The sequence below is a fragment of the Malus domestica genome, chromosome 08, assembly GCF_042453785.1.
Source record: "Malus domestica chromosome 08, GDT2T_hap1".
Taxonomy (NCBI): Eukaryota; Viridiplantae; Streptophyta; class Magnoliopsida; order Rosales; family Rosaceae; genus Malus; species Malus domestica.
In genome coordinates, this window is record NC_091668.1 from 19,344,347 (window position 1) to 19,369,737 (window position 25,391).

At 40.5% G+C, this 25,391-nt stretch overlaps 3 protein-coding genes across 8 annotated transcripts; 1 reads left to right on the plus strand and 2 right to left on the minus strand.

Annotated features, from left to right (window-relative positions):
- The first annotated feature begins 668 nt into the window (after positions 1–668).
- LOC103450645 (lysM domain-containing GPI-anchored protein 1-like) lies at positions 669–4,281 on the plus strand. Its single transcript, XM_008390011.4, has 5 exons — positions 669–1,811; positions 2,760–2,877; positions 2,965–3,126; positions 3,228–3,259; positions 3,723–4,281. Exons 1-5 carry the CDS (start codon positions 1,142–1,144, stop codon positions 3,995–3,997), a joined length of 1,257 nt encoding a protein of 418 aa, XP_008388233.3. The 5' UTR covers positions 669–1,141; the 3' UTR covers positions 3,998–4,281.
- Positions 4,282–13,644: 9,363 nt separating this feature from the next.
- Positions 13,645–18,084, minus strand: LOC139198081 (uncharacterized). Its single transcript, XM_070826339.1, has 7 exons — positions 17,232–18,084; positions 16,983–17,138; positions 16,210–16,796; positions 15,922–16,101; positions 14,894–15,207; positions 14,220–14,377; positions 13,645–13,991 (listed from the first exon to the last, which is right to left on the minus strand). The coding sequence occupies exons 1-7, from the start codon at positions 18,082–18,084 to the stop codon at positions 13,645–13,647; spliced, it is 2,595 nt and encodes an 864-aa protein (XP_070682440.1).
- A 3,873-nt stretch (positions 18,085–21,957) lies between these two features.
- LOC103450646 (uncharacterized) lies at positions 21,958–24,147 on the minus strand. 6 transcript variants are annotated; one of them, XR_011583897.1, is made up of 7 exons: positions 23,770–24,122; positions 23,541–23,652; positions 23,197–23,408; positions 23,081–23,108; positions 22,544–22,652; positions 22,134–22,276; positions 21,958–22,009 (listed from the first exon to the last, which is right to left on the minus strand). XR_011583897.1 is itself a non-coding variant. In XM_008390013.4 (6 exons), exons 1-6 carry the CDS (start codon positions 24,019–24,021, stop codon positions 22,195–22,197), a joined length of 795 nt encoding a protein of 264 aa, XP_008388235.3. In that variant the 5' UTR covers positions 24,022–24,147; the 3' UTR covers positions 21,958–22,194. The 6 variants fall into 6 exon arrangements, 2 of the variants coding, with proteins under 2 accessions (XP_008388235.3, XP_008388234.3); XR_011583896.1 differs by having other exon boundaries at positions 23,737–24,095; XR_011583898.1 differs by having other exon boundaries at positions 21,958–22,276; positions 22,544–22,714.
- Between the last annotated feature and the right edge of the window lie 1,244 nt (positions 24,148–25,391).

Genomic DNA, 25,391 nt, shown 5'->3' on the forward strand with positions numbered 1-25,391 from the left:
CGTTATCTTAACAGATGCTTATCGGGTTACCCCGATAACAACCCGATTTATTATCGTGTCGACCTAAACACCTATTAATTTCATGTCGTGTTATGTCAAATTATCGGATCGTGTCAGAAATTGCTAGACTTAGTCAACGTTATAAAAAATTAAGCAAAAAAAGTACATGCAAAATCTCACTTTGAACATTTCTCGTCAAACAATAGATGGCAACGTTCATGTTAAAGCGTTATTTAATTAAATTAAAAATTTAATAATTCCGAGTGGGCGACCCATATGATATGGGTTGTGCATGCGATGCGACCCACGGGCTGAACTTTCAAGTCCCAGGTCTCAGAATTCAGTATATAAACACGCAAGTCGCAACACGTGGATTGAGAACGACTCTTCCATCCAATGAAGAGAAAGCGTGAGAGACACTCTCTAATATGCGCGTAGGATATTATATACAGTATTCAGGTCCAACCCAGCAAGAAAACCAGGTATTCTCACCCGCATGTCTGAAAGCAAAACCCTACAGTACATGACTGTGGGGTACACTTGGATGCCCATAAATCTAAAAAGGAAAGATGAAAATTACCAAAACACCACACGGAAACATATGCGGGAAGTGGTATGTTTGACGAGGACAAATTGGTCCAAACATAAAAGTTGTTGTCCCCAAGCTCAAGAATCTGACTGGTGTCTGCACACTGCACACTTCACTCTATGCAACATACAAAAACAATTTTCTGCTCTCTCTCTCTCTCTCTCTCTAGCTTTCAAAACTACTTTCCCTTTCTCCTCCCTCTCTCTCCTCACTTTTTCTCTCTCCAAAGATCCAGAGGAATCAAATCATCAAAACCCTAAAAACCCAGAAGCCAGAATCCATAAACCCATCTAGAAACCTGAAAAAACCTGAAAATTTTGAGCTCCAAACCCAGCATTGTGCTCTCCAGCTTCCGCCATTGAAAGAAAGAACCCATCTTTCTGTTTCTTCTGCTGGGTAGGAATAGAAGCTGCTGGGTAAGCAGAAAAAGCATTAAAAACCCAGAAATTCTCCCAGTTTCAAACCCAAAAAACCTAGCCTTTGTACTTCATTGTTAAACCACAGATAAACCCTCTTTCCATTTTCCCCTATTTCGAGAAACAGTTTCCAAAAATGGCGATTCAAAAACCCTTTTGCAAAACCCAATTCTCCGTTTTTCTGCTAGTCCTAGCCAATGTGGCTGTTTTTGTCACCTCCAAGTCGACAATCGAGCCCTGCTCGAACGCCGACTCGTGCAATGCCTTGCTCGGCTACACCGTCTACACCGAGCTCAAGGTCTCAGAGGTCGCCTCCCTCTTCCAGGTTGACCCAATTGCTCTCCTCACCGCCAATGCCATCGACATTTCGTACCCCGACGTCGAAAACCACATCCTCCCCTCCCAGCTCTTCCTCAAAGTCCCGATCATCTGCTCCTGCGTCGACGGGATTCGAAAGTCAGTGTCTACCCACTACAAGACCCGGTCTTCCGACACGCTGGCCTCCATTGCTGATTCGGTGTACTCTGGCTTGGTATCGGATGACCAGATTCGGGAGGCCAATTCGATTTCGGACCCTTCTGTGCTCGACGTGGGGCAAACCCTTGTGGTGCCTCTGCCCTGCACTTGCTTCAATGGGACTGATAATTCGCTGCCGGCTATCTACTTGTCTTATGTGGTGAACCCGGAGGACACACTGGCGGGGATTGCCGCCCGGTACTCGACTACCCTGACCGATTTGATGAATGTGAATGCCATGGGGAACACAGCTATTAAGGCTGCTGATATACTTGCAGTGCCACTGCCAGGTAATCTGTAATTTTGCTTATCTTATCAAGTGTTTCGATATTTGAAGCTAATTATTGGAATGTGTTTTTCTATGTTGAATTTTGGTATGCTAATTTGATTATGCTTTTGTTAATTAGTAATTAGCGAGTTTCTAACTGTGCTGTTTTGTTTTCGGTTTCAGTTGCTGCATTTGTTTTTTTTATAACATTCTTCACCGTAGAGAATCGGAGTTCATAAAGTTTGTGCCTTTTAATGGGTTTTAATTAGTTCAAACCAATAACCGTTTTTTATATTTTTGAGTTAGCTGACTGCCATAGCTATACCGTTTCTGTGAATCCTTGAGGCCCTTCTTATGGTTGGTTCTCGCGCAGATTTGGATATAGTTTTCATCTTTAAAATATTTCAACTACTTTCGTGTTATAGGTTTTAGTAGATTGATTAAGAAACCATTATATAGTTAAGACAATACCGTTATATAGTTTTTGTCTTTAAAGTATATCAAATGGTTGGTTCTCTTGCAGATGCAACTTGAGACGATACTGGTGCACTAGAAATATACGCAAGTGAAATGAATAAGAAACCATCATATAATGTAATTCTGTATAAGTTTCACTTAAACAATTGACTACAAAGTCCTTAATTCACCATATAAATATCAAGACAATTCTCGTAGAAAATCTTCAACCTTTCCTCGAGAATACTCTGTTGCTCGATTTCTGTCTTCTTTATGTAAGCAGTATGCTCAGAAAACAAATCAATCTTAAGCACCGCATTATCTTAACAAAAGTAAGAGCAAATTGATTTGGAAAAGAGTTCCTTTGAAAATGTTAGTCAGATAGGTGGTGAAACATGCCCCTCTGCTTCCTTTGGGCGCTGATAGTGTATTACTTGCAGATTCCGAAATGTTTGAATTTTGTTTATTTAATAGCCTGTTGGTAATGTTTGAATTTTGTTTGTCTTGAGTGCAGCTTGTGCATCAAACTTTCCTAAATCTGCTCAAGACTATGGCTTGATCGTGCCCAATGGTAGCTATGCCATTACAGCAAGCCACTGTTTACAATGCAGTTGTGGGCCTGGGAGTCTCAAGTAATTGAGTTTACTTCTATATGTACATGTTCTCCAACTTCTCCTGCGGGTTGAGTATTAATCACATAATCATGTTACTTTCTACAGTTTGTACTGCCAGCCTGCTTCATTAGCAGTTTCATGTTCGAGCATGCAATGTAGAAACAGTAACCTCATGGTCGGGAACGTTACAGTTCAGCAGAGTGGTGGTGGTTGCAATGTCACTTCTTGTAACTATGGTGGTTTTGTGAATGGAAGCATCGTCTCAACGTATGGTTATCCTTTATGCTTCTACCTTTTTACTCTTATTATAGCTGTTTCGAAATGTAGGATTTCCGTTAATGTCAATCTGATTTTGTCCTCCTCTGCAGGTTGTCTACATCTCTTCAGCCCCGTTGCCCAGGTAAAATTATAGATGCTAATATCTGTTGTGCTGCTTGGCTAATTAGAAGGAACAAAACTATAGAAATTGATTGCACTTTTAGGTTTTTGGAAATCACATATAATATGAATGTGTCTGTGAAACTGGTTCTCTTATTTCCTTAAACCGAAAAGGGTTTTGCCCGTTTTCTTAGTTAAAATTTGGGTCATGTTTTAATAGATTTCTTTATAGTACCATAAAATTCTGATTTCAAATTAGGGACTCGATTTTAAATAGTTGGTTGTCAAACAGTAACTGGTGTTATAAAGCATATAAGCAGATTGTATATTACTTTCAATTGAAATAAGATCATACCAGAAAATAGAAGAGTGATCACTTTTTTCATTGTGATTTCTTTAACTGAAAAGAAAAAGGTTTCATGGAGCCAGGAATTGGGTTGTGATTAATTTGTTACTCAAGTACTCTATTTCAAAACGCTATGCAGGTCCACAGAAATTTCCACCACTTATAGCCCCACCTACCTCAGTAATCCGTGACACAATGTTTGCACCCGCACCTGCTCCCGAGTCAGATGGTTCTATTGGTGGGATACCCAAGTCACCTTCAGTGTTACCCGGGGTGCTTCCAGCAGGATTGCCCCCCATAGGTAGCCCTGCTGGGATTGCTTCTGATGCCTGCTCACTGATCAATCCATTGGGCAATTTCCCAACCGCGGTTCTGCTACTTTTGTATGTCAAGTTCCTGATTGCCATCTTATGATGATTTCCGTTTTGTGCTCTTGATCGTTGTTTCAGCATCGGATTCCTATTTATTTGTAGTGTTGAACTGATTTTGTGGATGTGGCGAACCGTCATTGGTGGGTTTTAATTAGTGATGGGTTTTGTTTTGCTCAACTATCAGATTATGCACTGTGAGTCGGTGAGTGTGAGGTAGTGGAAGTTGCCATCTCTGTAATCTATTCTTGTTGCCAATTTCTTGAGTCTCAGGATATTGTCTAGGCAGACCCCTTTACTGGCATTTTTGTTATGATCTCTATTCTCTAATTCTGTCCCCAACTTACAAGGATATTATACTGACCGTACATTTGAGCAAGAATGAACCGAAGTGCAGAAAACATTATTCGATCGCGTTCGTTGTTTCACCAACGCCAAACATTATCGTTTCAGTGAAATCATATTTAGGTCACTCCGTTGGTTCAGTTTACAGATTGAGCCATACAACTGGTCAAATGACGTATATTTGGTGCCTTAGTAAACGCAATATGGCATGTTTGTTCCTTCCATCCACATTTCTGTCAAACAAGATCTCTAGGGCCCCTCCTCTCGGCGTTATCAACTCCCAATGCGGAGGTTTCTAGCAAGTTTAACAAGCGTGGCGCTGTTTCACCAACTCCAAATTTTCGGCACGAGGTTTCTAGCACGTTTATTCTCTCGACTTTAAGTAAAAGTTGTTTAGATTTCGGATACATTGCCATGGTAATGTAGGTTCCGTGCAGAGTATGAATAAATTCCTCTAGAGTGGAGAAATGAGCCTACATCGGACACAAACAACGTAATCCAATACTCATAAAAGCCAAATTTGTTCAAACAAGCTTCAGTCTTGATTGCCATAGCTCTGGTGCGACCTTTTTCCTGCTTAAAATCCGAGAAAGCTCGTGCGCAATAAGGCCATCTCTAACCGAAGGGTCCAGAGGGCCAGAGGGCCGAAAATAGTCCTAAAACCATCTCCAAATGAGGGCTAGGCCAGAGGGCTCTGGAATCTGGGAGGGCCCCACGAGATCAGGGAGGGCTGGAGGGCTGACTGCTTTTGGCCAGCCAGCCAGCCCCGGGCTTATAACCGACAGCATTAAAGAAGAATATTTTAATATTGTCGGTTATAAACGACAGTAATAGTTATTCAAAAGCAAAATTTTTATTTTTAATTACTATTAGTGTCGGTTATAACCGACACTAATAGTTTGAATTTTTTTTAATATAACGGCTAGTAGCCGTTGTATTAACTTTTTTTTTTTTTATGAATTTAAACTTCTTTTTTCCCTTTTTTTTTTCCTTTTCATATGAATCAAATTTTGTTTCATATTTTGTTTCAATTCTATTTTACAAAATTTGTTTCAATTTTTTTTTTAAATTCTATTTTTTTCCTATAACTTCTATTTTACAAAATTTGTTTCATATTTTTTTTTAAATTCCATTTTTTTCCTACAACTTTTATTTCACAAAATTTGTTTCAATTTTTTTTTAAATTCTATTTTTTTCCTATAACTTCTATTTTACAAAATTTGGTTCATATTTTTTTTCATATAACTTCTATTTTACAAAATTTGTTTCATATTTTTTTAAATTCCATTTTTTTTCCTATAACTTCTATTTCACAAAATTTGTTTCATATTTTTTTTCAATTCTATTTTTTTCCTATAACTTCCTAAGCATTTATACAACATTAAATTAAATTAAGTAACATGAAACAACATTAAATAACATTAACCAACATACAAATTATACAACATAAAAAAACATTTAACAACATGAAACTTAAACAACATTTTTAAAAACATTTAACAACATAAAACTTAAAAGCCTACTCCATGCTTCTTTTGGCCCAAAGATGTGCAACAAGATCCTGTTGTAGGTACTTATTTGTGGCACGAGAACGTATCATTCTATAGCGCCTCATATACTCATTTATAGAGATACTACCAGTTCTTGGATTGAAAGGCAAATTAGGCCCATCATATATTTTTGCTAGAGCCCTTCTTGACCTATTTGGATCTTCTTGGTCATCATTGGACTCTCCATCAATATACCCATCTCGCTCATCCTCCACTATCATATTGTGTAATATGATGCAAGACATCATGATGGAGTTCAAATTTTCTCGACTCCACCCTCTTGCCGGTTCGCTGATAATCTTCCACCGTGCTTGTAGAATACCGAAATCTCTCTCAACATCTTTCTGGTATGCCTCTTGGTGTAAGGTAAACAACTTTTCTGCATCATTCCTAGGTTTTGGAATTGCTTGGACAAGTGTCGCCCACTTTGGGTAGATGCCATCTGCCAAGTAATACCCCATATTGTATTCACGGCCGTTGATGTAGTAGTCAAGTTGAGGTGCTTTACCTTCCATCAAGTTATTGAAGATGGGTGAACGCCCAAGAACTGTAATGTCATTTTGGGATCCAGGGACTCCAAAGAAAGCATGCCAGATCCATGTGTCATATGAGGCAACTGCCTCTAACACAACAGTTGACTTTCTCGACCTTCCGCTAAAGCCTCCTTGCCATCCAGTGGGACAGTTCTTCCAATCCCAATGCATGCAGTCTAATAACCCTATCATGCCCGGAAACCCACGGTCTTCAGCTTTGTGAAGGAGCCGATTCAGATCTTCTTGATTTGGCTCTCGGAGGTACTCGTCTTTGTAAACCTGAACAATTGTGTTACAAAATTCTTCAAGAGTATTAAGGCATGTAGACTCAGACATACCATGGGTTTCATCCATCGAATCAGCTGAGGAGCCATATGCCATCATTCGGAGTGCAACAATAACCTTCTGATGAGGTGAGAAACCAGGGCGGCCTGCTCTGTCCCGCTTCTGTCGAAAATATGGATTGACCTGCTGGACATCATGAAGTAAACGCTCAAAGACAAGACGCCTCATCCGGAAGCGACGTTTGAAATCCTCTTCTGTGTACACCGAGTTGGGGTTGAAGTAGTTGTTCATCAGATTGGCAAGCGCAATCGCTCTGTTTTGTGGTTTGTAAGAGCGACCAGCAACAGAGCCACCCCATTGAGGTTGTTCCTCAGTTGGCTGACACACCATGGCCGCAGCCATGGCTGCTGCCATGTTTTGTTTGTTGCGCCTTACTTGAACTTCTTCATCAGACTCCTTATCTTCTCGTCTCATTTGCGCCCATTTTGCTTCCAATTTGGAATTGGATGAGGACCCCCAATTGGAATTGGATGAAGATCCAAAGTTGGAATTCATTGCAAACTTGAATTGAAAGAGATTGAATTGCAAGAGATTGAATTGAAATAGATTGAATTTAAAGTTGTGTGAATTATAGCCCAATATCCACCCTATTTATAGCAAAAAAAAATTCAAATCCAACAGCTAGCTGACGTCAACATGATGTCAGCTACCAACGGCTAGCTGACATCCTGTTGACGTCACTTAGCCGTTAGATTTGAATTTAAATTGTAGTTTTTAAATAATAAATTATGTTTGGCCCTATGGCCCTTTGGCCCTACTTGGAGACTGTTTTTTGTGACAGGGCTAAAACGAGCCCTCTGACCCTTTGACCCTCGGTTGGAGACGGAGGCCAATATGGCCATGTACTGTTCATTAAAATATTAATATCTTGGGGAATCTTGGAGGGCCAGAGGGCTAAAACGAGCCCTCTGGCTAGCCCTCGGTTAGAGATGGCCTAAGAATTTTGTCAACAATATTTCTTCCAGGCACAAATGCACTATCTTTTTTTTCTTAGGGATTTTGGCCACGAGATATCTTAGCACCTTAATTAAATAAAGTAAAGATGTTTAGTCCAAATGGCCATTGCCCAATATTTTTATTCTTTTAAAAATCGGGACAACTGGTGGCAAATCATAGTTGTCTCCCCCTTCTGAGGGCCGGAAATACTCACAGAAACATTTCAGCCTTCCCTTGGCCACAAGTCTGGCTTCCACACAAGCAGCGGGTTTCGAACCCTGAACCTTTAATTTTTAGTTTTAAGAAAGTCTCGTAATTCGTCCTATATCATTGGGCAACGATAGTCCATTCCCATGGATTATCATCACCATCTCCTTCTAATCTCCAGATTCTTAACAAATTGATCCATTGATCAAACTGGCAAGCAAAAAGTGACTCCCCACGTTGCCCACCATTAAGCTATTGATGCCCGCACTACCGTCCGGCAAATCGACCACTAAAATTGTGCCCTTCTCGACATCAAAAGCCACTGATCCTCGATTGTCAAAAATTTACCCCTAAAAAAAAACATTGTTTCCAAGAACCTTTCCAAACGGATGGAGTATCATGAACTTGAAACCAGAGACAGACAAAATGCTCCAAGAAACTGTTTTTGGTCGTTACACCTGCAAATTTATGATCTTTGAAATTGGAGGTTGATAGGATTTTTAGTACTTGTAAAATTAGGGTTAAAATCACTGAAAATACTTGCAAGAGTTCAAGGTAATTGTAGTATAATCACACATGCAAAATCGTTCTCCACAAGGATTGGTTGATTAATTTGTGTAATTAACAACTCTTAATTGATTATCAAAACAAATTTTTATCAAAGATTTGAGATTTTTTGACACACCCCGTCCCGAAGGAGGGCATGCTGGCCGTCACGTGAGAGTGACGTAACCATTTGCACAGTACGGAAGCTTTAAGATACAATTTATAAGTTGATACACCCGAAGGGAGTCCTAATTTTGTCCAATCTGTCAGAACACCGTCGAATTCCTCGTAGCCACCACACCTCAGCTATTCTTTAACCTGGAGGGGCGCAAAACCAAAATTGAGTGGGTCAGTAAAACAATTCTTTTCAAATCCAATTTTTTCTCAAAGCATTGTAACCCCTCTCCGTAAAACCTGTATACTTTCCCAGAAATGTAAAATATAAATATACATATATATTCTCAAAACTTCATTTTTACTATTTCAACATTTTTCTTTATCAATCATGCCATGCCATGTCTAATTCAACAGTTAAGTATGGATGCATCAACAATAATCATATCAGGTACAAGAAAGTAATCAACCGGAGGCCCTCTAATAGCCCTGTACGGTTGAACCTAGAGCTCAAAATCTATCATTCTCACACTCTGCCGGAGTCACTCCGCGTGACCTGTACGGCCTTCTGCACATAAGTTACGCTCTAGTGCTTCTCATAATCATCTGTGCACATAATCTAAGGTCACCCACCAGTCGGAATCTCACTAACACTCTCGCGACTGGCCTGTCGTACCCACTCCGCGTGGACTGTACGACTAGCATCTACTTGGATCCAAGGCGAGCGTGCGATGCGGTGAATACTATAAGCACTAAACTATGGTGCAGGGTTTGAGCTCAATATACATCAACATCATCATAACAGAAATAAATACTCACATGTGCGTCCACCGCACCATTTCATACATATGCATCATAAATCAATTCTTACCTGTGCGTCCACCGCACCAATTCATACATATGCATCATATATTAATTCATGCATGGCATTTCAACTCACATTTCTATATACTTTTCATATCAATTCTATGCATGGTATTTCACTTCCCGTTTTTCCACATAACTCATATGCATTTCATTTTAAACATATTTTCATTTCAATTCAATTTCTGGGAAACGTCAAGTATATATATATACGGAAAACAAAACTGCCCACTCACCTGGAGTTCGTCCAACAACTCCCTAGCACCACACATCAAGGCGTCACGACGATCGCCGCCTAGAATAGTAATCAAATCCAAGCTCAGAATTCATATCGATAGAATATATAACTTATATAAAATACGTCACTACGTAGTTCGATCCGGAAGATCTGCCACTCAGATTTTAAATCCATAACTTCCAGAGGTCCACAATATATCTCTAGGACAACATCCTAAAATTTCATCACCATCCAACGGTCGGATCTCCGTCAATTTCCAAAACTAAGTGACGGTTAACATTTTATATTATGGACTTACAATTCCAATTCCGGAAGATCCGTAACTCGGATTCCCAATCCGTAAGTTCCAATAATCCTCGAATATTACGTATTACAACGTATCAAAGTTTGGTAACGATCCAACGGTCGGATCGTCAATTCACATTTTTACCTAAATGTGAAAACTATAAAACGTTATTCGAACACCTAACCAACAATCCTTAATAACTTTCTCATACGGTGCTCAATTTGGGTATATGAATATACCACGGTGATCTACTCGACGTCACGGACGTCGACATATTTTTAAAATAATTTTATTTTTATTTATTTTTTTTACTGTAGCACCTTCTTCTTCCTTGGGTCGCCGGACTGGTTTTTCCGGCGGCCGTTTTCCGGGCAGTTTTTCAAATTGCCATAACTTTGTCATTTCTCAACGAAATCAAGTGATTCAAAAACGAGAGTTGTAGCCCTTGAAGAGAAAAATAGAATGGTACCTTGCACAACACCTAGTTCGCCGTGGTTTGGCCGGAAACTGCCTCGAAAGCCTCGGAGGTCGCCGGAAACTGGGTATTTTTCAAATGAGTATAACTTCTTCAATACTCAACGAAATTGAGTGAAACAAAAAGGAAAGTTGTAGTACTTGACGAGACGAAGAGATTGATACCTACCTGGACTCCTAACTCGCCGGGGATTCGCCGGAAAATGCCTCGAAAGCTCCGGCCAAACTTTGAACTTGTCGATCTCCGTGTTCTTACGTCCAAAAACTTCCAACGAAGCACTCCGAGCATCCTTGGGACTTCCTAAAGCTCACTATGAGCTTGGTTTGGCCTAAAACACAACCAATTCAAAGCTCATGAACAGTACACATTCACGGCAACTTTAGAAACTAGGGTTTTCGAAGTGAAACTTACTTGAAATGGGTATCATCGTGATCGTATGGTCTTCAGGAGTACGATGGCACTCTTAAATCCGTCGTTGGTGGAAGTTTAGGGTGTTTTTTGTGGTGGTCTTGGTGGTTGCCGTGTGTTCGAGAGGGTGAGAGAGAGAGAGAGATCTGAAATGGAAGAAGAAGAGAGAGAAGGAAAGGTTACGGGTTTTAGGGAGTGCTTTGAGGTATGAGGATCCCACCTTAACCCAAACACAACATTACAACCTAGTTTTAGTCCCTAACACAAATTAACCATAGTTTAGGAACTTTAAATAAAACAAATGTCATCTCTTTACACACCTTAATCTCGTTTAAGGTCATTTTTGAAATTTCACGTCCTCGGAATGAAAAATCCCGGGACGGGCTGTGACATTTTTGAATCTTAAAAGATTAATTAACAATAAAAAGAAATGTAAAAGTTTGGAAATAATGGCAGCAAAGAAGAAAACGTTTTTAAAATTAAAATAATTATTGGAAAGACTAGGTTTTTACCCGTCACTGTTAACAATCATATGCAATTCTACCAATTACTTATAAATTTCCACATACATACTTTGAAGGTTAGGTTTTCCTAATGCATATTTTATGCGTGATGTTCAAACGAAAACATATATCTAACATGCAATCCGTCTGCGATATTCAGATCAAATATAAATATGCAAGACTCATTAAGTTTTGTGAAAACTCTTTGAAAGGGGAGTGAATTTCGAACTCGAGATGCACAAATAGAAACCCAACACTTTACACACTTGGATATTAGATCACATGGAATTCTCTTGGAGCTTACTATAAAATTTTGACGTTTATTAACAAATTCCTAAAATTATTTAATTTCTAACTAGTGACGTCGTTTCACCGCAAGGCCCATCCCCACGCTAGGAATTAACCAATAACATAGGGATGTGCTATTTACACATCTCTTTTACTTGTTTCACACAATTTTTTACTTCTTACGCACCATTTGTTAGGGGAATTTCTCAAACCAATATTTACCCTATAATTTCATAAATGTCAGTTTTTTATAAAAACTATCAATTATAGCAAAAATAAACGCGCTTAAATTGACACACCCCGACCCAGAGGATCAAGGCGTGCTGGCCGTCACGTGAGTGTGACGTAACCATAAGCGCGACACGGAAGCAAAACACTAACATACATAAGAAGGAATTCAAACCAAACTCTAGCAGAACAACCTACTAGAATAACAGGACGGGTTATAAAGCAAACAAGTGAAATCAGAGCATAGGTTTAAGTGCAGTCAAGTAGGATTAAAATAAAAATACATCACCCTCAGGTGAGTCCTACATGTCAAGAGTCTGTCAGTATGCCGGACAAATACCTCGAGAGCCACCAACTGCTAACTAGAACCTGGAGGGGCGCAAAAACAAAATGAGTGGGTCAGTAAAACTAAAGATTTTCCAAAACATTTCGTTAAAAACACTTCTAACCCCTCACCGTAAAAACCTGTATACTTTCCCAGAAAATAGTATATATACATATATATACACGCAACATCAAAATCAACTCAATTTCATCAACATAATATCTCAATAATGACATGCCATGCCCAAAATATGATCAGAATACATCAATATCAATCAGGTGAATGATAAATCAACCGGAGACCCTACAATGGTCCTGTACGGCTGATTCTAAAGCTCAACATCCAATCCAACCGGAGTCACCTCGGTGACCTGTACGGTTCAACTCTGCACGTCACTCGGAACTACATATAGTAGTCTGTACGATGACAGGTGTATAAATACGCTCTAGTGCTTCTCTCATCAATCATCAGCGCGCATAACTAAGGTCACCCACTAGTTGGAATCACATCTAGTGATCTGTACGACTAGCATGTCGGAACCCTCACATGGTCTGTACGACATCCACCTACTTGGATCCAAGACGAGCGTGCGGTGTGGTGAATAACAATATAAGCACTATCACCTAGGTGCAGGTCATAAGCTTTCAATGCAATCCATGATAAATAACTCAGCTGAAAATAAATAAACTCACCTGAGCGTCCACCACGTCATTTCACATATATATATGTTAATTATCAAACTAAATATCTCAACAGTTTCATGCATGGCAAATAGATTCATAATTTTCACATAAACGGATTTTCTGGGAAAAATAGTTGTATATAGGTAAATACGAAATCAAAACTGCCCACTCACTGATAAGTCGAGGGGTCGTAACCCCCGTGGCGTCCTTGGATGCACTCGTCCTCGGGATACGTGTCACCAGGAAAATTCCAAGAAATTCGGCCAAACTTGAACCACGTGATCCCGACGTCCAAATCCTTCAAACGAAGTACTCCGAGCCTCCTAGGAACCTCACTAAGCTCACTACAAGCTTAGAATTCCCTTGGATGCCTCGATCTGTCGAGTTTGGAAGGTGTTTGGGTGTGTCCGTACGTTTGGGTGTGAAGAGAGAGAGGGAGTCGGGACGAGGAGAGAGAGAGAGACATGGGGAAGAGAGGAATAACAGGGAGGTGTATGTGTGGTCTAAGATCAAATCCACACCATCCATTTACATCCCTAACCAAACAAACAATCCAACCTTTGAAAATTCTATCCAACTTAATTAACATATCCAATAGGTTAGGAAAAATATGAATATCTAAAACATACCACACACACACCTTAGTAACGTCAAGGGTATTTCCGTCATTTCATACTCTCGATATGAAAATCTCGGGACGGGCTGTGACAACCTCCCCTCCTTATAGAATTTCGTCCCCGAAATTCCCATAACCAAATAACCCACTTAATATTCATAGAATAACCTCGGGTACATCTTTCTCATTCGATCTTCTGTCTCCTAGGTAGCTTCTTCTACGGAATGGTTCCTCCACAACACCTTCACCAAACTCACCGTCTTGTTCTTTAGAACCTTATTTTTCCAATCCAAGATCGTGACTGGTTCCTCATCATATGTCAAATCCGGATTAATCTCTAACGGTTGATGAGGGATCACATGAGAAGGATCAGAAATATAATGTCGAAGCATAGAGACGTGGAACACATTATGGACCTTGGATAATTTCGGAGGCAACTCCAACCGGTAGGCAACTTCACCAATTCTTTCAGTGATCACATAAGGTCCAATGTATCTCGGACTTAGCTTCCCTCTTTTTCTAAATCGTACCACGCCTCTCCAAGGTGACACTTTAAAAAACACCCAATCGCCCACATTATACACTCGATCAGTGGCATGTCGATCAGCTAAACTCTTCTGTCGATCCTGGGCTGCTTTCAGGTTAGACTTAATTACCTGAACATTTTGAGTAGTCTCATCTACAATCTCTGGGCCTTCTAACACCCTTTCACCAACCTCAGACCAACATAATGGCGTTCGACACGCCCTACCATAAAGTGCCTCAAATGGTGACATACCAATGCTGGAGTGAAAACTGTTGTTGTAAGCAAACTCCATCAAGTCTAGACGATCATGCCAGGAATCACCAAATTGTAATACTGAAGATCTCAACATATCCTCCAACGTCTGAATAGTCCTTTCTGATTGCCCATCAGTTTGAGGATGATAAGCTGTGCTATAAAGCAATTGCGTACCAAGAGCTTCCTAAAAAGCCACCCAGAATTTAGAAGTAAATCTTGGGTCTCGATTAGAAATAATATTCACCGGAACTCCATGATACTTCACAATCTTCGTAATGAACAATTTAGCCAATTTATTCAGAGGATACTTTTCCCTCACTGGAATGAAATGCGCTGACTTGGTAAGTTGATCCACAATCACCCAAATACCATCGAATCCATTTCGTGTACGAGGAAGTTTATACACGAAATCCATGGTTATATTTTCCCATTTCCACTGGGGAACGGGAAGTGGCTGCATTCGCCCAAATGGCTTCTTTCTTTCTGCTTTAACTTGTTCGCAAATAATGCATCTACTCACATAATCTGCAATTTCCCTTTTCATACCCGGCCAATAATAAAATGGTCGAATGGTATGATACATTTTAGTTCCTCCCGGGTGCATCGCATAAGCTGAACAATGCGCTTCATCCAAAATGTCCTTCTTTAATTCCTCATTATTCGGAACATACATTCTGTTTTCTTGCATAAGCATACCATCTGAATCTCGAATTCTGAGGTCTTTCTTTTTCCCTTCATTTCTTAATTGAACCAGCTCCTGAATTTCCTCATCCACTATCTGAGCTTCGAGTATACGATCCACCAAAACTGGCCTGACTTGAAAACTAGCAAGAAAAGCTCCACTTCGGTTTTCCAACTCCAGCCTTACTCCCGTTGCCCTCAGTTCAGCAAGAAGAGGAACACGACCAGCATATAAGGCATTAAGCCTACCTTGAGGTTTCCTACTCAGTGCATCCGCTACCACATTAGCACGACCCGGATGATACTAAATAGTACAATCATAATCACTTAGCAATTTCATCCACCTTCGCTGCCGAAGATTAAGATCATGCTGAGTAGACAGATACTGAAGACTCTTGTGATCAGTGAAGATCTTACACTTCTCACCATACAAATAATGCCTCCAAATCTTCAAAGCAAAAACAATTGCTGCCAATTCAAGATCATGAGCAGGATAATTCCTTTCATGATTTTTCAATTGTCGAGAGGCATAGGCAATCACTCTATTATGCTACATCAAAACACATCCCAAACCATTCAACGAAGCATCACTATAAATCTCAAAATTACCGCTATCATCCGGAAGTACCAAAACTGGGGCATGAGTGAGGCAATATTTCAATTGCTGGAAACTCCGCTCACAACTCTCATCCCACTCGAATTTAACATCCTTCCTGGTCAACTTCGTTAACGGCAAAGCAATCATAGAAAAATCCTGAACAAACCGTCGATAATAGCCTGCTAAACCAAGAAAACTTCGTACCTCAGTGACGGTTCGAGGTTGCTCCCAATTCTCCACTGCCGCTATCTTTTGAGGATCAACTTGGATTCCTTGAGCTGATACAACATGCCCCAAAAATGCCACTTCAGTCAACCAAAATTGACATTTACTGAACTTAGCATACAACTAATGCTCCCTCAATTTCTTCAATACCAAGTTCAAATGTCGGATATGATCTGCTTTAGATTTAGAGTATACCAGAATATCATCAATAAAAACAATAACAAATTTATCAAGATATTGCTGGAATACCTCATTCATCAACCTCATGAAAGCTGCAGGTGCATTAGTCAACCCAAATGGCATAACCCGAAATTCATAATGTCTGTAACGGGTTCGGAAAGCTGTCTTAGGTACATCTTCCTCTTTAATTTTCAACTGATAATAACCGGATCTCAAATCAATCTTAGAGAAGACACACGCACCTTTCAGCTGATCAAACAAATCATCGATGCGAGGCAATGGATAACGGTTTTTAATCGTTACCCGGTTCAATTGCCTATAGTCAATGCATAACCTCAGAGTTCCATCTTTCTTCCTCACAAATAATACTGGAGCACCCCAAGGTGACGAACTAGGCTGAATGAAACCCTTATCAAGTAATTCTTGCAACTGAATTTTCAATTCTCTCAACTCGGCAGGAGCCATTCTATAAGGAGTTAGAGATATAGGGTCAGTACCTGGAAGCAAATCAATAGAGAATTCCACATCTCTGTCTGGCGGCAGCCCCGACAAATCATCAGGAAATACATCAGGATAATGCCTGACCACACCAACTTCCTCTATACGGGTAGGAACAACATCATTTAATACCACATATGCCAAATATCCCTGACAACCCTTCGATAATAATTTCCTCGCTCTTATGGCAGAAATAACACCATATCTCACCCCACCTCTTTCGCCCACAAAAGTAACCTCGGGTAGTCCAGGGCGATAAAAAGTAACTGATTTACCATAACAATCAATATGGGCACGATTATAATGCAACCAATCAGCTCCTAGAATCACATCAAAATCCACAATATCTAACGGAATAAGATCAGCTGGCATAACTATGCCCTCTACCATCACTGGACACCCAAGATACACACTATCAACATAACATTTATCTCCTCTAGGCATGGCAAACTCTAAATCAAATCCTAGAGGTGAAGGGTGAGGTTGGGTCATTTGAGCAAACGTATGAGAAATCACAGAGTGCGTAACACCACAATCAATCAAAACCTTAGCAAAATGACCAAGAACATTTAACGTACCCATGATCAAGTCGGGATGGTTCTGAGCCTCCTGCAATGAAATATGATTAACTCGCCCCTGAGCTTGCTGTCGTCCACCACGACCTCTACTGCCTTGATTACCTCGCCCCTGGGGAGCACGTCCCTGGCCAGACTGACTAGACTGTCTAGATGATCCTGCACCACCAGTAGCAATTTCCCCCTGACGGGGCTGACCTCCCTAATGCCACTGAGATCCACCAGCTGGCATAGAGGAATAAGAAGAATAACCCCCAAAGTCCTGAGAATACCCTGTCTGAGAATAAGGCTCCTGGGGATACTGATAAGGTCCAGGAGCATACGGAGCAGCATCCCCCTGGTAGTGGTAGGCACCACCACGACTCGACTGGCCATAACCGCCTGATCCAAAGCTCTGCTGAATCGGCGCTGGAGGTGGCATAGTGGTCTGCTGCGGTCTCTGCTGACCCTGGGGACACTGAGAAGCCCGATGTCCCATTTGCCCACAAGTAAAACAAGCACCACTACCTCTCCTACACTCACCATGATGACAAAAATTACAACGGCGGCACCAAGGAGCGCCAGAACCACCAGCACCACCAGAATCCCTCTGCCTCTGAAATCTAGGCCCACCAGAAAATCTACCACCACCTCTCCTCGGGCCAGTAACACTAAATCCACCACTAGAAGAACTAGAACTTGCTCCACTCTTCTTAAAATTCTGAGTCTTGCGAGGTCCCGGAATAGTAATACCCTTACCTTTGTCATCCTTTTTCTGACCGTCATTTTTATCCTCGTCATCGTCACTCTCACTGGGAAGATTATCAGAGTCCTCCATCCTGACCAAAATCTCGAAAAACTCATGGTAATCGGCGCAGGGAAGTGCACTGGCAAAAGTACGCCACTTCTTCTTAGATCCCAACTTGAAACGTCGAAGCATCTCTCCCTGATTACCAGCTGTATCAGGGTAATAACGAGACAAATCAGTAAACTTTCTGTAGTACTCATGAGCTGTCATATTCTTCTGTTTCAATCGAGTGAATTCCTGTTTCTTACGATCAATATACTCTGGGGGAACAAATCTTTTCTTGAAATTATCTTTAAATACTTCCCAATCAGATGCCATAGCTGGGGACATAAACTGCGTCTGATTCCTTCACCAACCTACCGGCTCTCGACCCAAAAACCAGGTAGTGGTCTCAACCCACCTATCAGCCGGAAAATTCCCCTGACTTTGCATTACCTGAAACGTCTTTTCAATATAATCTAGCCATTTCTCTGCCCCCTCGTGACCTTCATCACCCATAAAGCGATCCAATTTCAAATTGTACATGGTCTCCATGGGTGTCCTCTGAGGTGGGGGAGGAGGACGAATCACATTCTGGAAAGCCTGAGCCATTGCTTCCCCCAACTGAGTAATATCAGGAAAATTAGGATCAGGAGTACGGCGGGACTCCCTACGCTCTCTACGAGGCGGCATAATTCTGACAGAAAACATCAAAAGATCATTAAAGCATTAACAATTATACAGGACTGCAACCTAAGCTCTGATACCAAACTGACACACCCCGACCCAGAGGATCAAGGCGTGCTGGCCGTCACGTGAGTGTGACGTAACCATAAGCGCGACACGGAAGCAAAACACTAACATACATAAGAAGGAATTCAAACCAAACTCTAGCAGAACAACCTACTAGAATAATAGGACGGGTTATAAAGCAAACAAGTGAATTCAGAGCATAGGTTTAAGTGCAGTCAAGTAGGACTAAAATAAAAATACATCACCCTCAGGTGAGTCCTACATGTCAAGAGTCTGTCAGTATGCCGGACAAATACCTCGAGAGCCACCAACGGCTAACTAGAACCTGGAGGGGCGCAAAAACAAAATGAGTGGGTCAGTAAAACTAAAGATTTTCCAAAACATTTCGTTAAAAACACTTCTAACCCCTCACCGTAAAAACCTGTATACTTTCCCAGAAAATAGTATATATACATATATATACACGCAACATCAAAATCAACTCAATTTCATCAACATAATATCTCAATAATGACATGCCATGCCCAAAATATGATCAGAATACATCAATATCAATCAGGTGAATGATAAATCAACCGAAGACCCTACAATGGTCCTGTACGGCTGATTCTAAAGCTCAACATCCAATCCAACCGGAGTCACCTCGGTGACCTGTACGGTTCAACTCTGCACGTCACTCGGAACTACATATAGTAGTCTGTACGATGACAGGTGTATAAATACGCTCTAGTGCTTCTCTCATCAATCATCAGCGCGCATAACTAAGGTCACCCACTAGTCGGAATCACATCTAGTGATCTGTACGACTAGCATGTCGGAACCCTCACATGGTCTGTACGACATCCACCTACTTGGATCCAAGACGAGCGTGCGGTGTGGTGAATAACAATATAAGCACTATCACCTAGGTGCAGGTCATGAGCTTTCAATGCAATCCATGATAAATAACTCAGCTGAAAATAAATAAACTCACCTAAGCGTCCACCACGTCATTTCACATATATATATATGTTAATTATCAAACTAAATATCTCAACAGTTTCATGCATGGCAAATAGATTCATAATTTTCACATAAACGGATTTTCTGGGAAAAACAGTTGTATATAGGTAAATACGAAATCAAAACTGCCCACTCACTGATAAGTCGAGGGGTCGTAACCCCCGTGGCGTCCCTGGATGCGCTCGTCCTCAGGATACGTGTCACCGCGAAAATTCCAAGAAATTCGGCCAAACTTGAACCACGTGATCCCGACGTCCAAATCCTTCAAACGAAGTACTCCGAGCCTCCTAGGAACCTCACTAAGCTCACTACAGGCTTAGAATTTCCTTGGATGCCTCGATCCGTCGAGTTTGGAAGGTGTTTGGGTGTGTCCGTACGTTTGGGTGTGAAGAGAGAAAGGGAGTCGGGACGAGGAGAGAGAGAGAGAGACACGGGGAAGAGAGGAATAACAGGGAGGTGTATGTGTGGTCTAAGATCAAATCCACACCATCCATTTACATCCCTAACCAAACAAACAATCCAACCTTTGAAAATTCTATCCAACTTAATTAACATATCCAATAGGTTAGGAAAAATATGAATATCTAAAACATACCACACACACACCTTAGTAACGTCAAGGGTATTTCCGTCATTTCATACTCTCGATATGAAAATCTCGGAACGGGCTGTGACATAAATAGATCAAACTGCCCTAAAAATTATAATCAAATTACACTACACGTAAAACCGTTGGAATTCCCTTTCATTCAAACTCACAAGACTGCTTACTTGTCACCGGACCACCCAACGCCGCAACCCTCCCCCCTTCTGCCTCTGCTTATCCTTCTCCTTCATATTGTTTTGAAATGTTCAATTAAAAAAACTAAAATAATAACTAGTTTTTGTTCTTATACTTTGAGTATGCCTTGAAAACCTAACAAATCAAAAGGAAATATATTAGGAAAGTTGAACTGAGGGTCTGGCCAATTGGGAGCAACGATGGCATGTTGCCATCTGTTCACTGATCATTAGGGTCTGGCTAATGTTGTCTCAGATATGTTGCAACCATGAATTCAATATTTTCTGCACAGCGTTCCATGGTATGCATTTGATCCATTTTTCTGTTTCTGAAAAATGCACTCTGATTTGTTTCATTATTGTCCTTTTTACTAATCTGTACTTAAATAATTATATATTTGGTTGCAAATGGCAAGTTGCGATTTGGAGTTGCAAATTTTTGACTTACTGCCATAGGCAATCTTTAATTTTTCTTCTAAAAGATGATTGTATACAATCAACTGATTGGAAGTCCAAATTTACTCTCCTGTTGGAGTGGAACAAAAAAATATCTGTAGCTCTTTGGCCAAATAACCATTTTACCTTTCTCCCATTTGCTTTCCCTTTCGTCGTTTGGCATTTCATTCAGCAAATATATGGTTAATTCTACTTTCCAGAAGTCCAAAAGATTTACACCCACTGCAGGTTCCTATAGATTCTTGCCATATGGGCTCGAGCAACTCTGCATTCCTACAGCAGGGATATATACTTTTTTGTAGTATTTGAAACATAATTAGCTTTATTCTTATGTCAGTTTTACTGAATGCTTTTGATGGATGGGAAACAGGCTTCATATATTACTGGTGGTGTGTGTCTCAACCCCCAACAACCAAATGGACTGTTTCAATATGACATTAGACATGTTGTGTGTATCATAACGTGTTCTGCGTATCATATGTTTCGATTGCTTGAATTTTGCAGGTGTTTTTGCCATAAGAAGACAATGTTTGGGTAAGTTACCTCCGCTGTGACAAAATGTTTCTCATGCATATCGAGAAACTGATTGCTTTTGTCAGATTCAGAGATGGCATTACTACCGTCATATAGAACTCGTTTGGATATGCTTTTAAAATGACTGAAAGCGCTTTTGATGAAAATGTTTTTAGAATCAATCATTAGTAAATATGCAAATAAATCCTGAAAAAACATTTAAAGTGCTTCCTTTTGCATAAAGCATTCAAATGCTTTTGGAACCAAAAACCATGTTTTCAAAAAGCGCTTTCAGTCATTTTAAAAGCAAATCCAAACAAGTCCATAATGTTAGTTCTCTAAAGCAAATGTGATATTTTAGGGGCCAAAAACAGAAAAACCAAAAACTGAAAGTGGAATGGTTATCGAACTACCCCTTAGTGATTGATAAGCGCATCACCATGTTTTGTGATGCCTAACTGCAGCAATTTTGTGGAGAGAGAAATCTGGCTGGCCTGATTGTACAACTTATGGCGAGCTGATACCAGTTATGGTTCTTTCTTTAACTTTCTTCTTGTGTTCTTAATGTAGTCGTTTGCACCAGAAAGAGCGGTGGTTGTACCGAATTATTATACAATGCTCAACACAAAGAAATTACAGATTGCATTTATACACACCCGTTTTTGTTAATTCGACATTTTTTTCCTTTTCCATTTCTAGCAATTGCAGTTCAGTAACTAAAATAGTTCATTAAGCATTCAGCAGTTGCATGTCATCTGCACTGGATGCGGAAACACGCAGAATCAATCAATGGTTCAGTACAAGAAATCAGTCAATGAAACCATGGCAGAAACAAGAACAAGCACTGTTTACAATTATTTACATCAAATGGGATTCTTATAAACCTGCAGTGATGTTATTGCACAGTTCCAATCTTCGTTTTTAGCGGCAGTAGGGCAGGGAGCCTCACATTGCTCTCATAATTGCTTTGCTAGTTGTGTGCAGCCCCATCGCCGCAAATTTTAATACCGCACGGCTCCTATACAATCTGTGATACAAGCCAACATGATATTCTTAAATTCGTAAGAAATAAGCAACCCAATTCAAAACAGTTTTTCCCTACTTTGACAAAACATGTATGAAACATTCTGGGAAAATGTACATACATGCTATCTCTTGGATAATAATTGAGAGAAGTGATGGAAAAACATCCATTTGTATGCCATTTATGAACAGGAAGTAGCAGATAATCAAGGCTAACATTGCTAACATTCTCGAGGCTAACACAACAGGAAGGTGGGCAAGAAATACTTACCCAGTTAGAGCAAGTCCCCAGGTGGACAAAGTATAGAACAACTTCCCTGCATGCCAAATGCCCAATACTTTCTCCAATTTGCCGACACCACCCATTGCTTTAGCTACAACTGCAAATTATAGACTCCCAAGGATGAGCTTCGGTAGACACATTCTCTATTGCCCACTAAATCTTCAAAGTCAAGCCCGAGAATCATTAAATGACAGAGATAAGACTTGAGATGAGTATCCAGTTTGGGATGCAAAGACTAAATTAGAGACATGAAATTTCTAGAAGGAAAGAAACTAAAGTTCAATTCCATTTTCTTGGTTTATGTATCCAAGCTTATCCGATTCATCATACTCTGCAACGTTTAACCACAGTGCGTCGCAAGGCACAACAAAACCAGCAATTAGTTTTCGAGATAAATGGAAAGTATAGAGGATTGCAAACTAAGTGGTTAAACACGATTCACGTAGAAAATAACCTATTAGCATATTCGGGTTAAGACATTACAAGTACACGGAGAATCAACTGAGAAAGACCAACAAAACTTACTTTTCTGCAGCTCCTCTGGCGTCAAGTTCTGCAATTCCAAGGAAGCAAAACAACATGAGACCAAAATGAGCAACATAATTTAAACAGCAACCAAAAAGCAATGAGTGGATACGTACGCGAGCTTTCGGGTTTGACACAATACACTTGGCCATAAAATTGGCAATCCCATCCACCACATGCTCCTCACTAACAACAACATAGCTCTCATTGTCAATCCCACTCCTCTCCTCGACTTTACCCGGAATCATATCATCCGTGATCCACACCCACCAACTGGCTTCTTCATTGTCAATTTTGATTAGAACTTCAGCTTTCTCCAAATCACTTCCTAAAATCCAAACATGAATTATAAACAAACCCAATGATTATTACATAGAATTGAAACAGTTTATATATATATATATATTTACACACACACACACACATACATATATATATATATATATATATATTTATATACCTGTGGCTGGTTTGAAAGGAAACTGATAATCATCAATGGATTCCTTCTGAAGAGCTTTGATTCTAGTCAAGAAGCTGTTCGAATCCACCGTCGCCACTAACCGAGCATACAGCTGAATTTAAAAAAAAAAAACAAATACCAGTTTCAGTTTTTGAATCAAAATTCGAAATCTTTATACAAATTGATCAAAGGGTACCGAATCGAAATAAATCGACCCCAAATCGTTTACATCAGGAGGGCAATCGTCCAAAACCGCAGGCGACTCGGAGAGGTTCTCGAGCAGCTTCAGATTCTGCTCCAGCGAGTTCCTCAGCCGCCGATTCTCCGCCCGCAGAGCCTCCAGTTCTTCGTCGGAAACCGTTCCCTGACCGTCGTGGTCCTCGTGGTGGAGGTGATGGCGGCCGTGTTCCATGGCGGTCCACGCCACGTCAGCAACCTCCATCACCGTCTTCGCCACCTCTATAGCTCCATGTCCTCCCATCTCTCTCTCTAAATTTTGGGTCGCCGTGTTAGTTTCGTCCGTATCATATGCCCAAGGACGAACGCAACCGGATCCTTGCTGGATTTTAGAGGTAAAGGATAAACTTGTAATTTAAAAAACTATGTACGAGGTCGTGTACAATACAGTCGATATTTCCACGGAAGTATCAAAAATTCATACAAAGATATGAAAAAAAACTTCACCTTATTGAGGCACAAAAACAGTAAAGATTTTGGTACAACAAAAAGTGTTAAGTTTGTGACCTTCGCTAGATTGCTCCGGTCACTAGTGTGGATAAATATGTAAATGAATAGAGACAGGGAAGCAAACACAAGATGTACGTGGTTCACCTAGATTGGCCACGTCCACGGAGTAGGGGAGTTCTCATTAATTGTGAAAGATTTACACAAGTACATATGTTCAAGCTCTCCTTTAGTGAGTACTAGTGAATGATTTAGTACAAATGACATTAGGAAATATTGTGAGAGAATGATCTCTATTTATAGAAAAGAGTTTCTAGTTTCATTCTGACATTGACACGTGTCGTGCTGTGATTGGCCTCTGATGTCGACACGTGTCGCGTTATGATTGGCTCTGATGTTGACATGTGTCGCGTTGTGATTGGCCTCCTGGTTGGAGGGAGACTCTTGTTGGTCCTTGGCAGTATAATGTTGACCGGTGCTTAGTAGTTTCGAGGTTGGTTAAGTATGATACAAACAGTGCTCCCCTAAGTTCCCAATTGAAGGAAGCTCATCGGTTGGGGACTTGCAAGATCCAAGCCATTGAGTAATCACGAAACTTCTAAGTACCGAAGTGTGGTATCATTTACACTTGCTTTATCTGTCTCATATGTAGATGTGGCATCTTCTCTGGAAGTACTTTTCCTCCATACAGGGGTGGTATCTTTAACCGATGAAGATGCACAAGGTAATGTATCAATTTTACTTGAAGCTTACTTGTAATTTCGGGTTTGGTCAAGTGCGATACAAACCCTATAGTAGGAGTCCCCCAAGTCGCTGAGTTAGAAGATTTGCTGAATGAGGTAACAGACAAGGTAAGCAATCAGACTTCCAAGCAAACAACCTGGATCGGATGTTCAACTTCGGCTTCCTGTTGATTGTTCTCATTCTCCTTGTATCGTAAACAACAACAAGAATAAGGAGAAGCAAATGGGGAAGAGATGATATGAGATACTTTTGCTTTTGAAGAAGTAACTTTCAACAGGCTTATTCTTGAACTGGGTTGGAGGGTTTTCTGGTTTCCTCCAGAGTATAAGGCCGACTCAAAAATTTGAGGGTCAAAACAAGTCCATCAAATCTAGAGTACGTTCGACCCTGATGATATGAGATACTTTTTCTGTTGACAAAGTA

What these genes read in the sequence shown, in the direction of transcription:
- LOC103450645 (XM_008390011.4), top strand. Translation starts at nt 1,142, where the DNA reads ATGGCGATTCAAAAACCCTTTTGCAAAACCCAATTCTCCGTTTTTCTG. An exon ending in ACTTGCAGTGCCACTGCCAG is followed by an intron (nt 1,812 to 2,759) that starts GTAATCTGTAAT and finishes TCTTGAGTGCAG; the next exon opens with CTTGTGCATCAAACTTTCCT. An exon ending in AATGGAAGCATCGTCTCAAC is followed by an intron (nt 3,127 to 3,227) that starts GTATGGTTATCC and finishes CCTCCTCTGCAG; the next exon opens with GTTGTCTACATCTCTTCAGC.
- LOC139198081 (XM_070826339.1), bottom strand. Translation starts at nt 18,084, where the DNA reads ATGGCATCTGATTGGGAAGTATTTAAAGATAATTTCAAGAAAAGATTT. An exon ending in CTTATGCAAGAAAACAGAAT is followed by an intron (nt 14,378 to 14,893) that starts GTATGTTCCGAA and finishes ATTGCTTTATAG; the next exon opens with CACAGCTTATCATCCTCAAA. An exon ending in CAGTTTTCACTCCAGCATTG is followed by an intron (nt 13,992 to 14,219) that starts GTATGTCACCAT and finishes TGTTTTTTAAAG; the next exon opens with TGTCACCTTGGAGAGGCGTG.
- LOC103450646 (XM_008390012.4), bottom strand. Translation starts at nt 24,021, where the DNA reads ATGGGAGGACATGGAGCTATAGAGGTGGCGAAGACGGTGATGGAGGTT. An exon ending in TGTCAAACCCGAAAGCTCGC is followed by an intron (nt 23,109 to 23,196) that starts GTACGTATCCAC and finishes TTGGAATTGCAG; the next exon opens with AACTTGACGCCAGAGGAGCT. An exon ending in TGGGGACTTGCTCTAACTGG is followed by an intron (nt 22,277 to 22,543) that starts GTAAGTATTTCT and finishes CTTGTATCACAG; the next exon opens with ATTGTATAGGAGCCGTGCGG.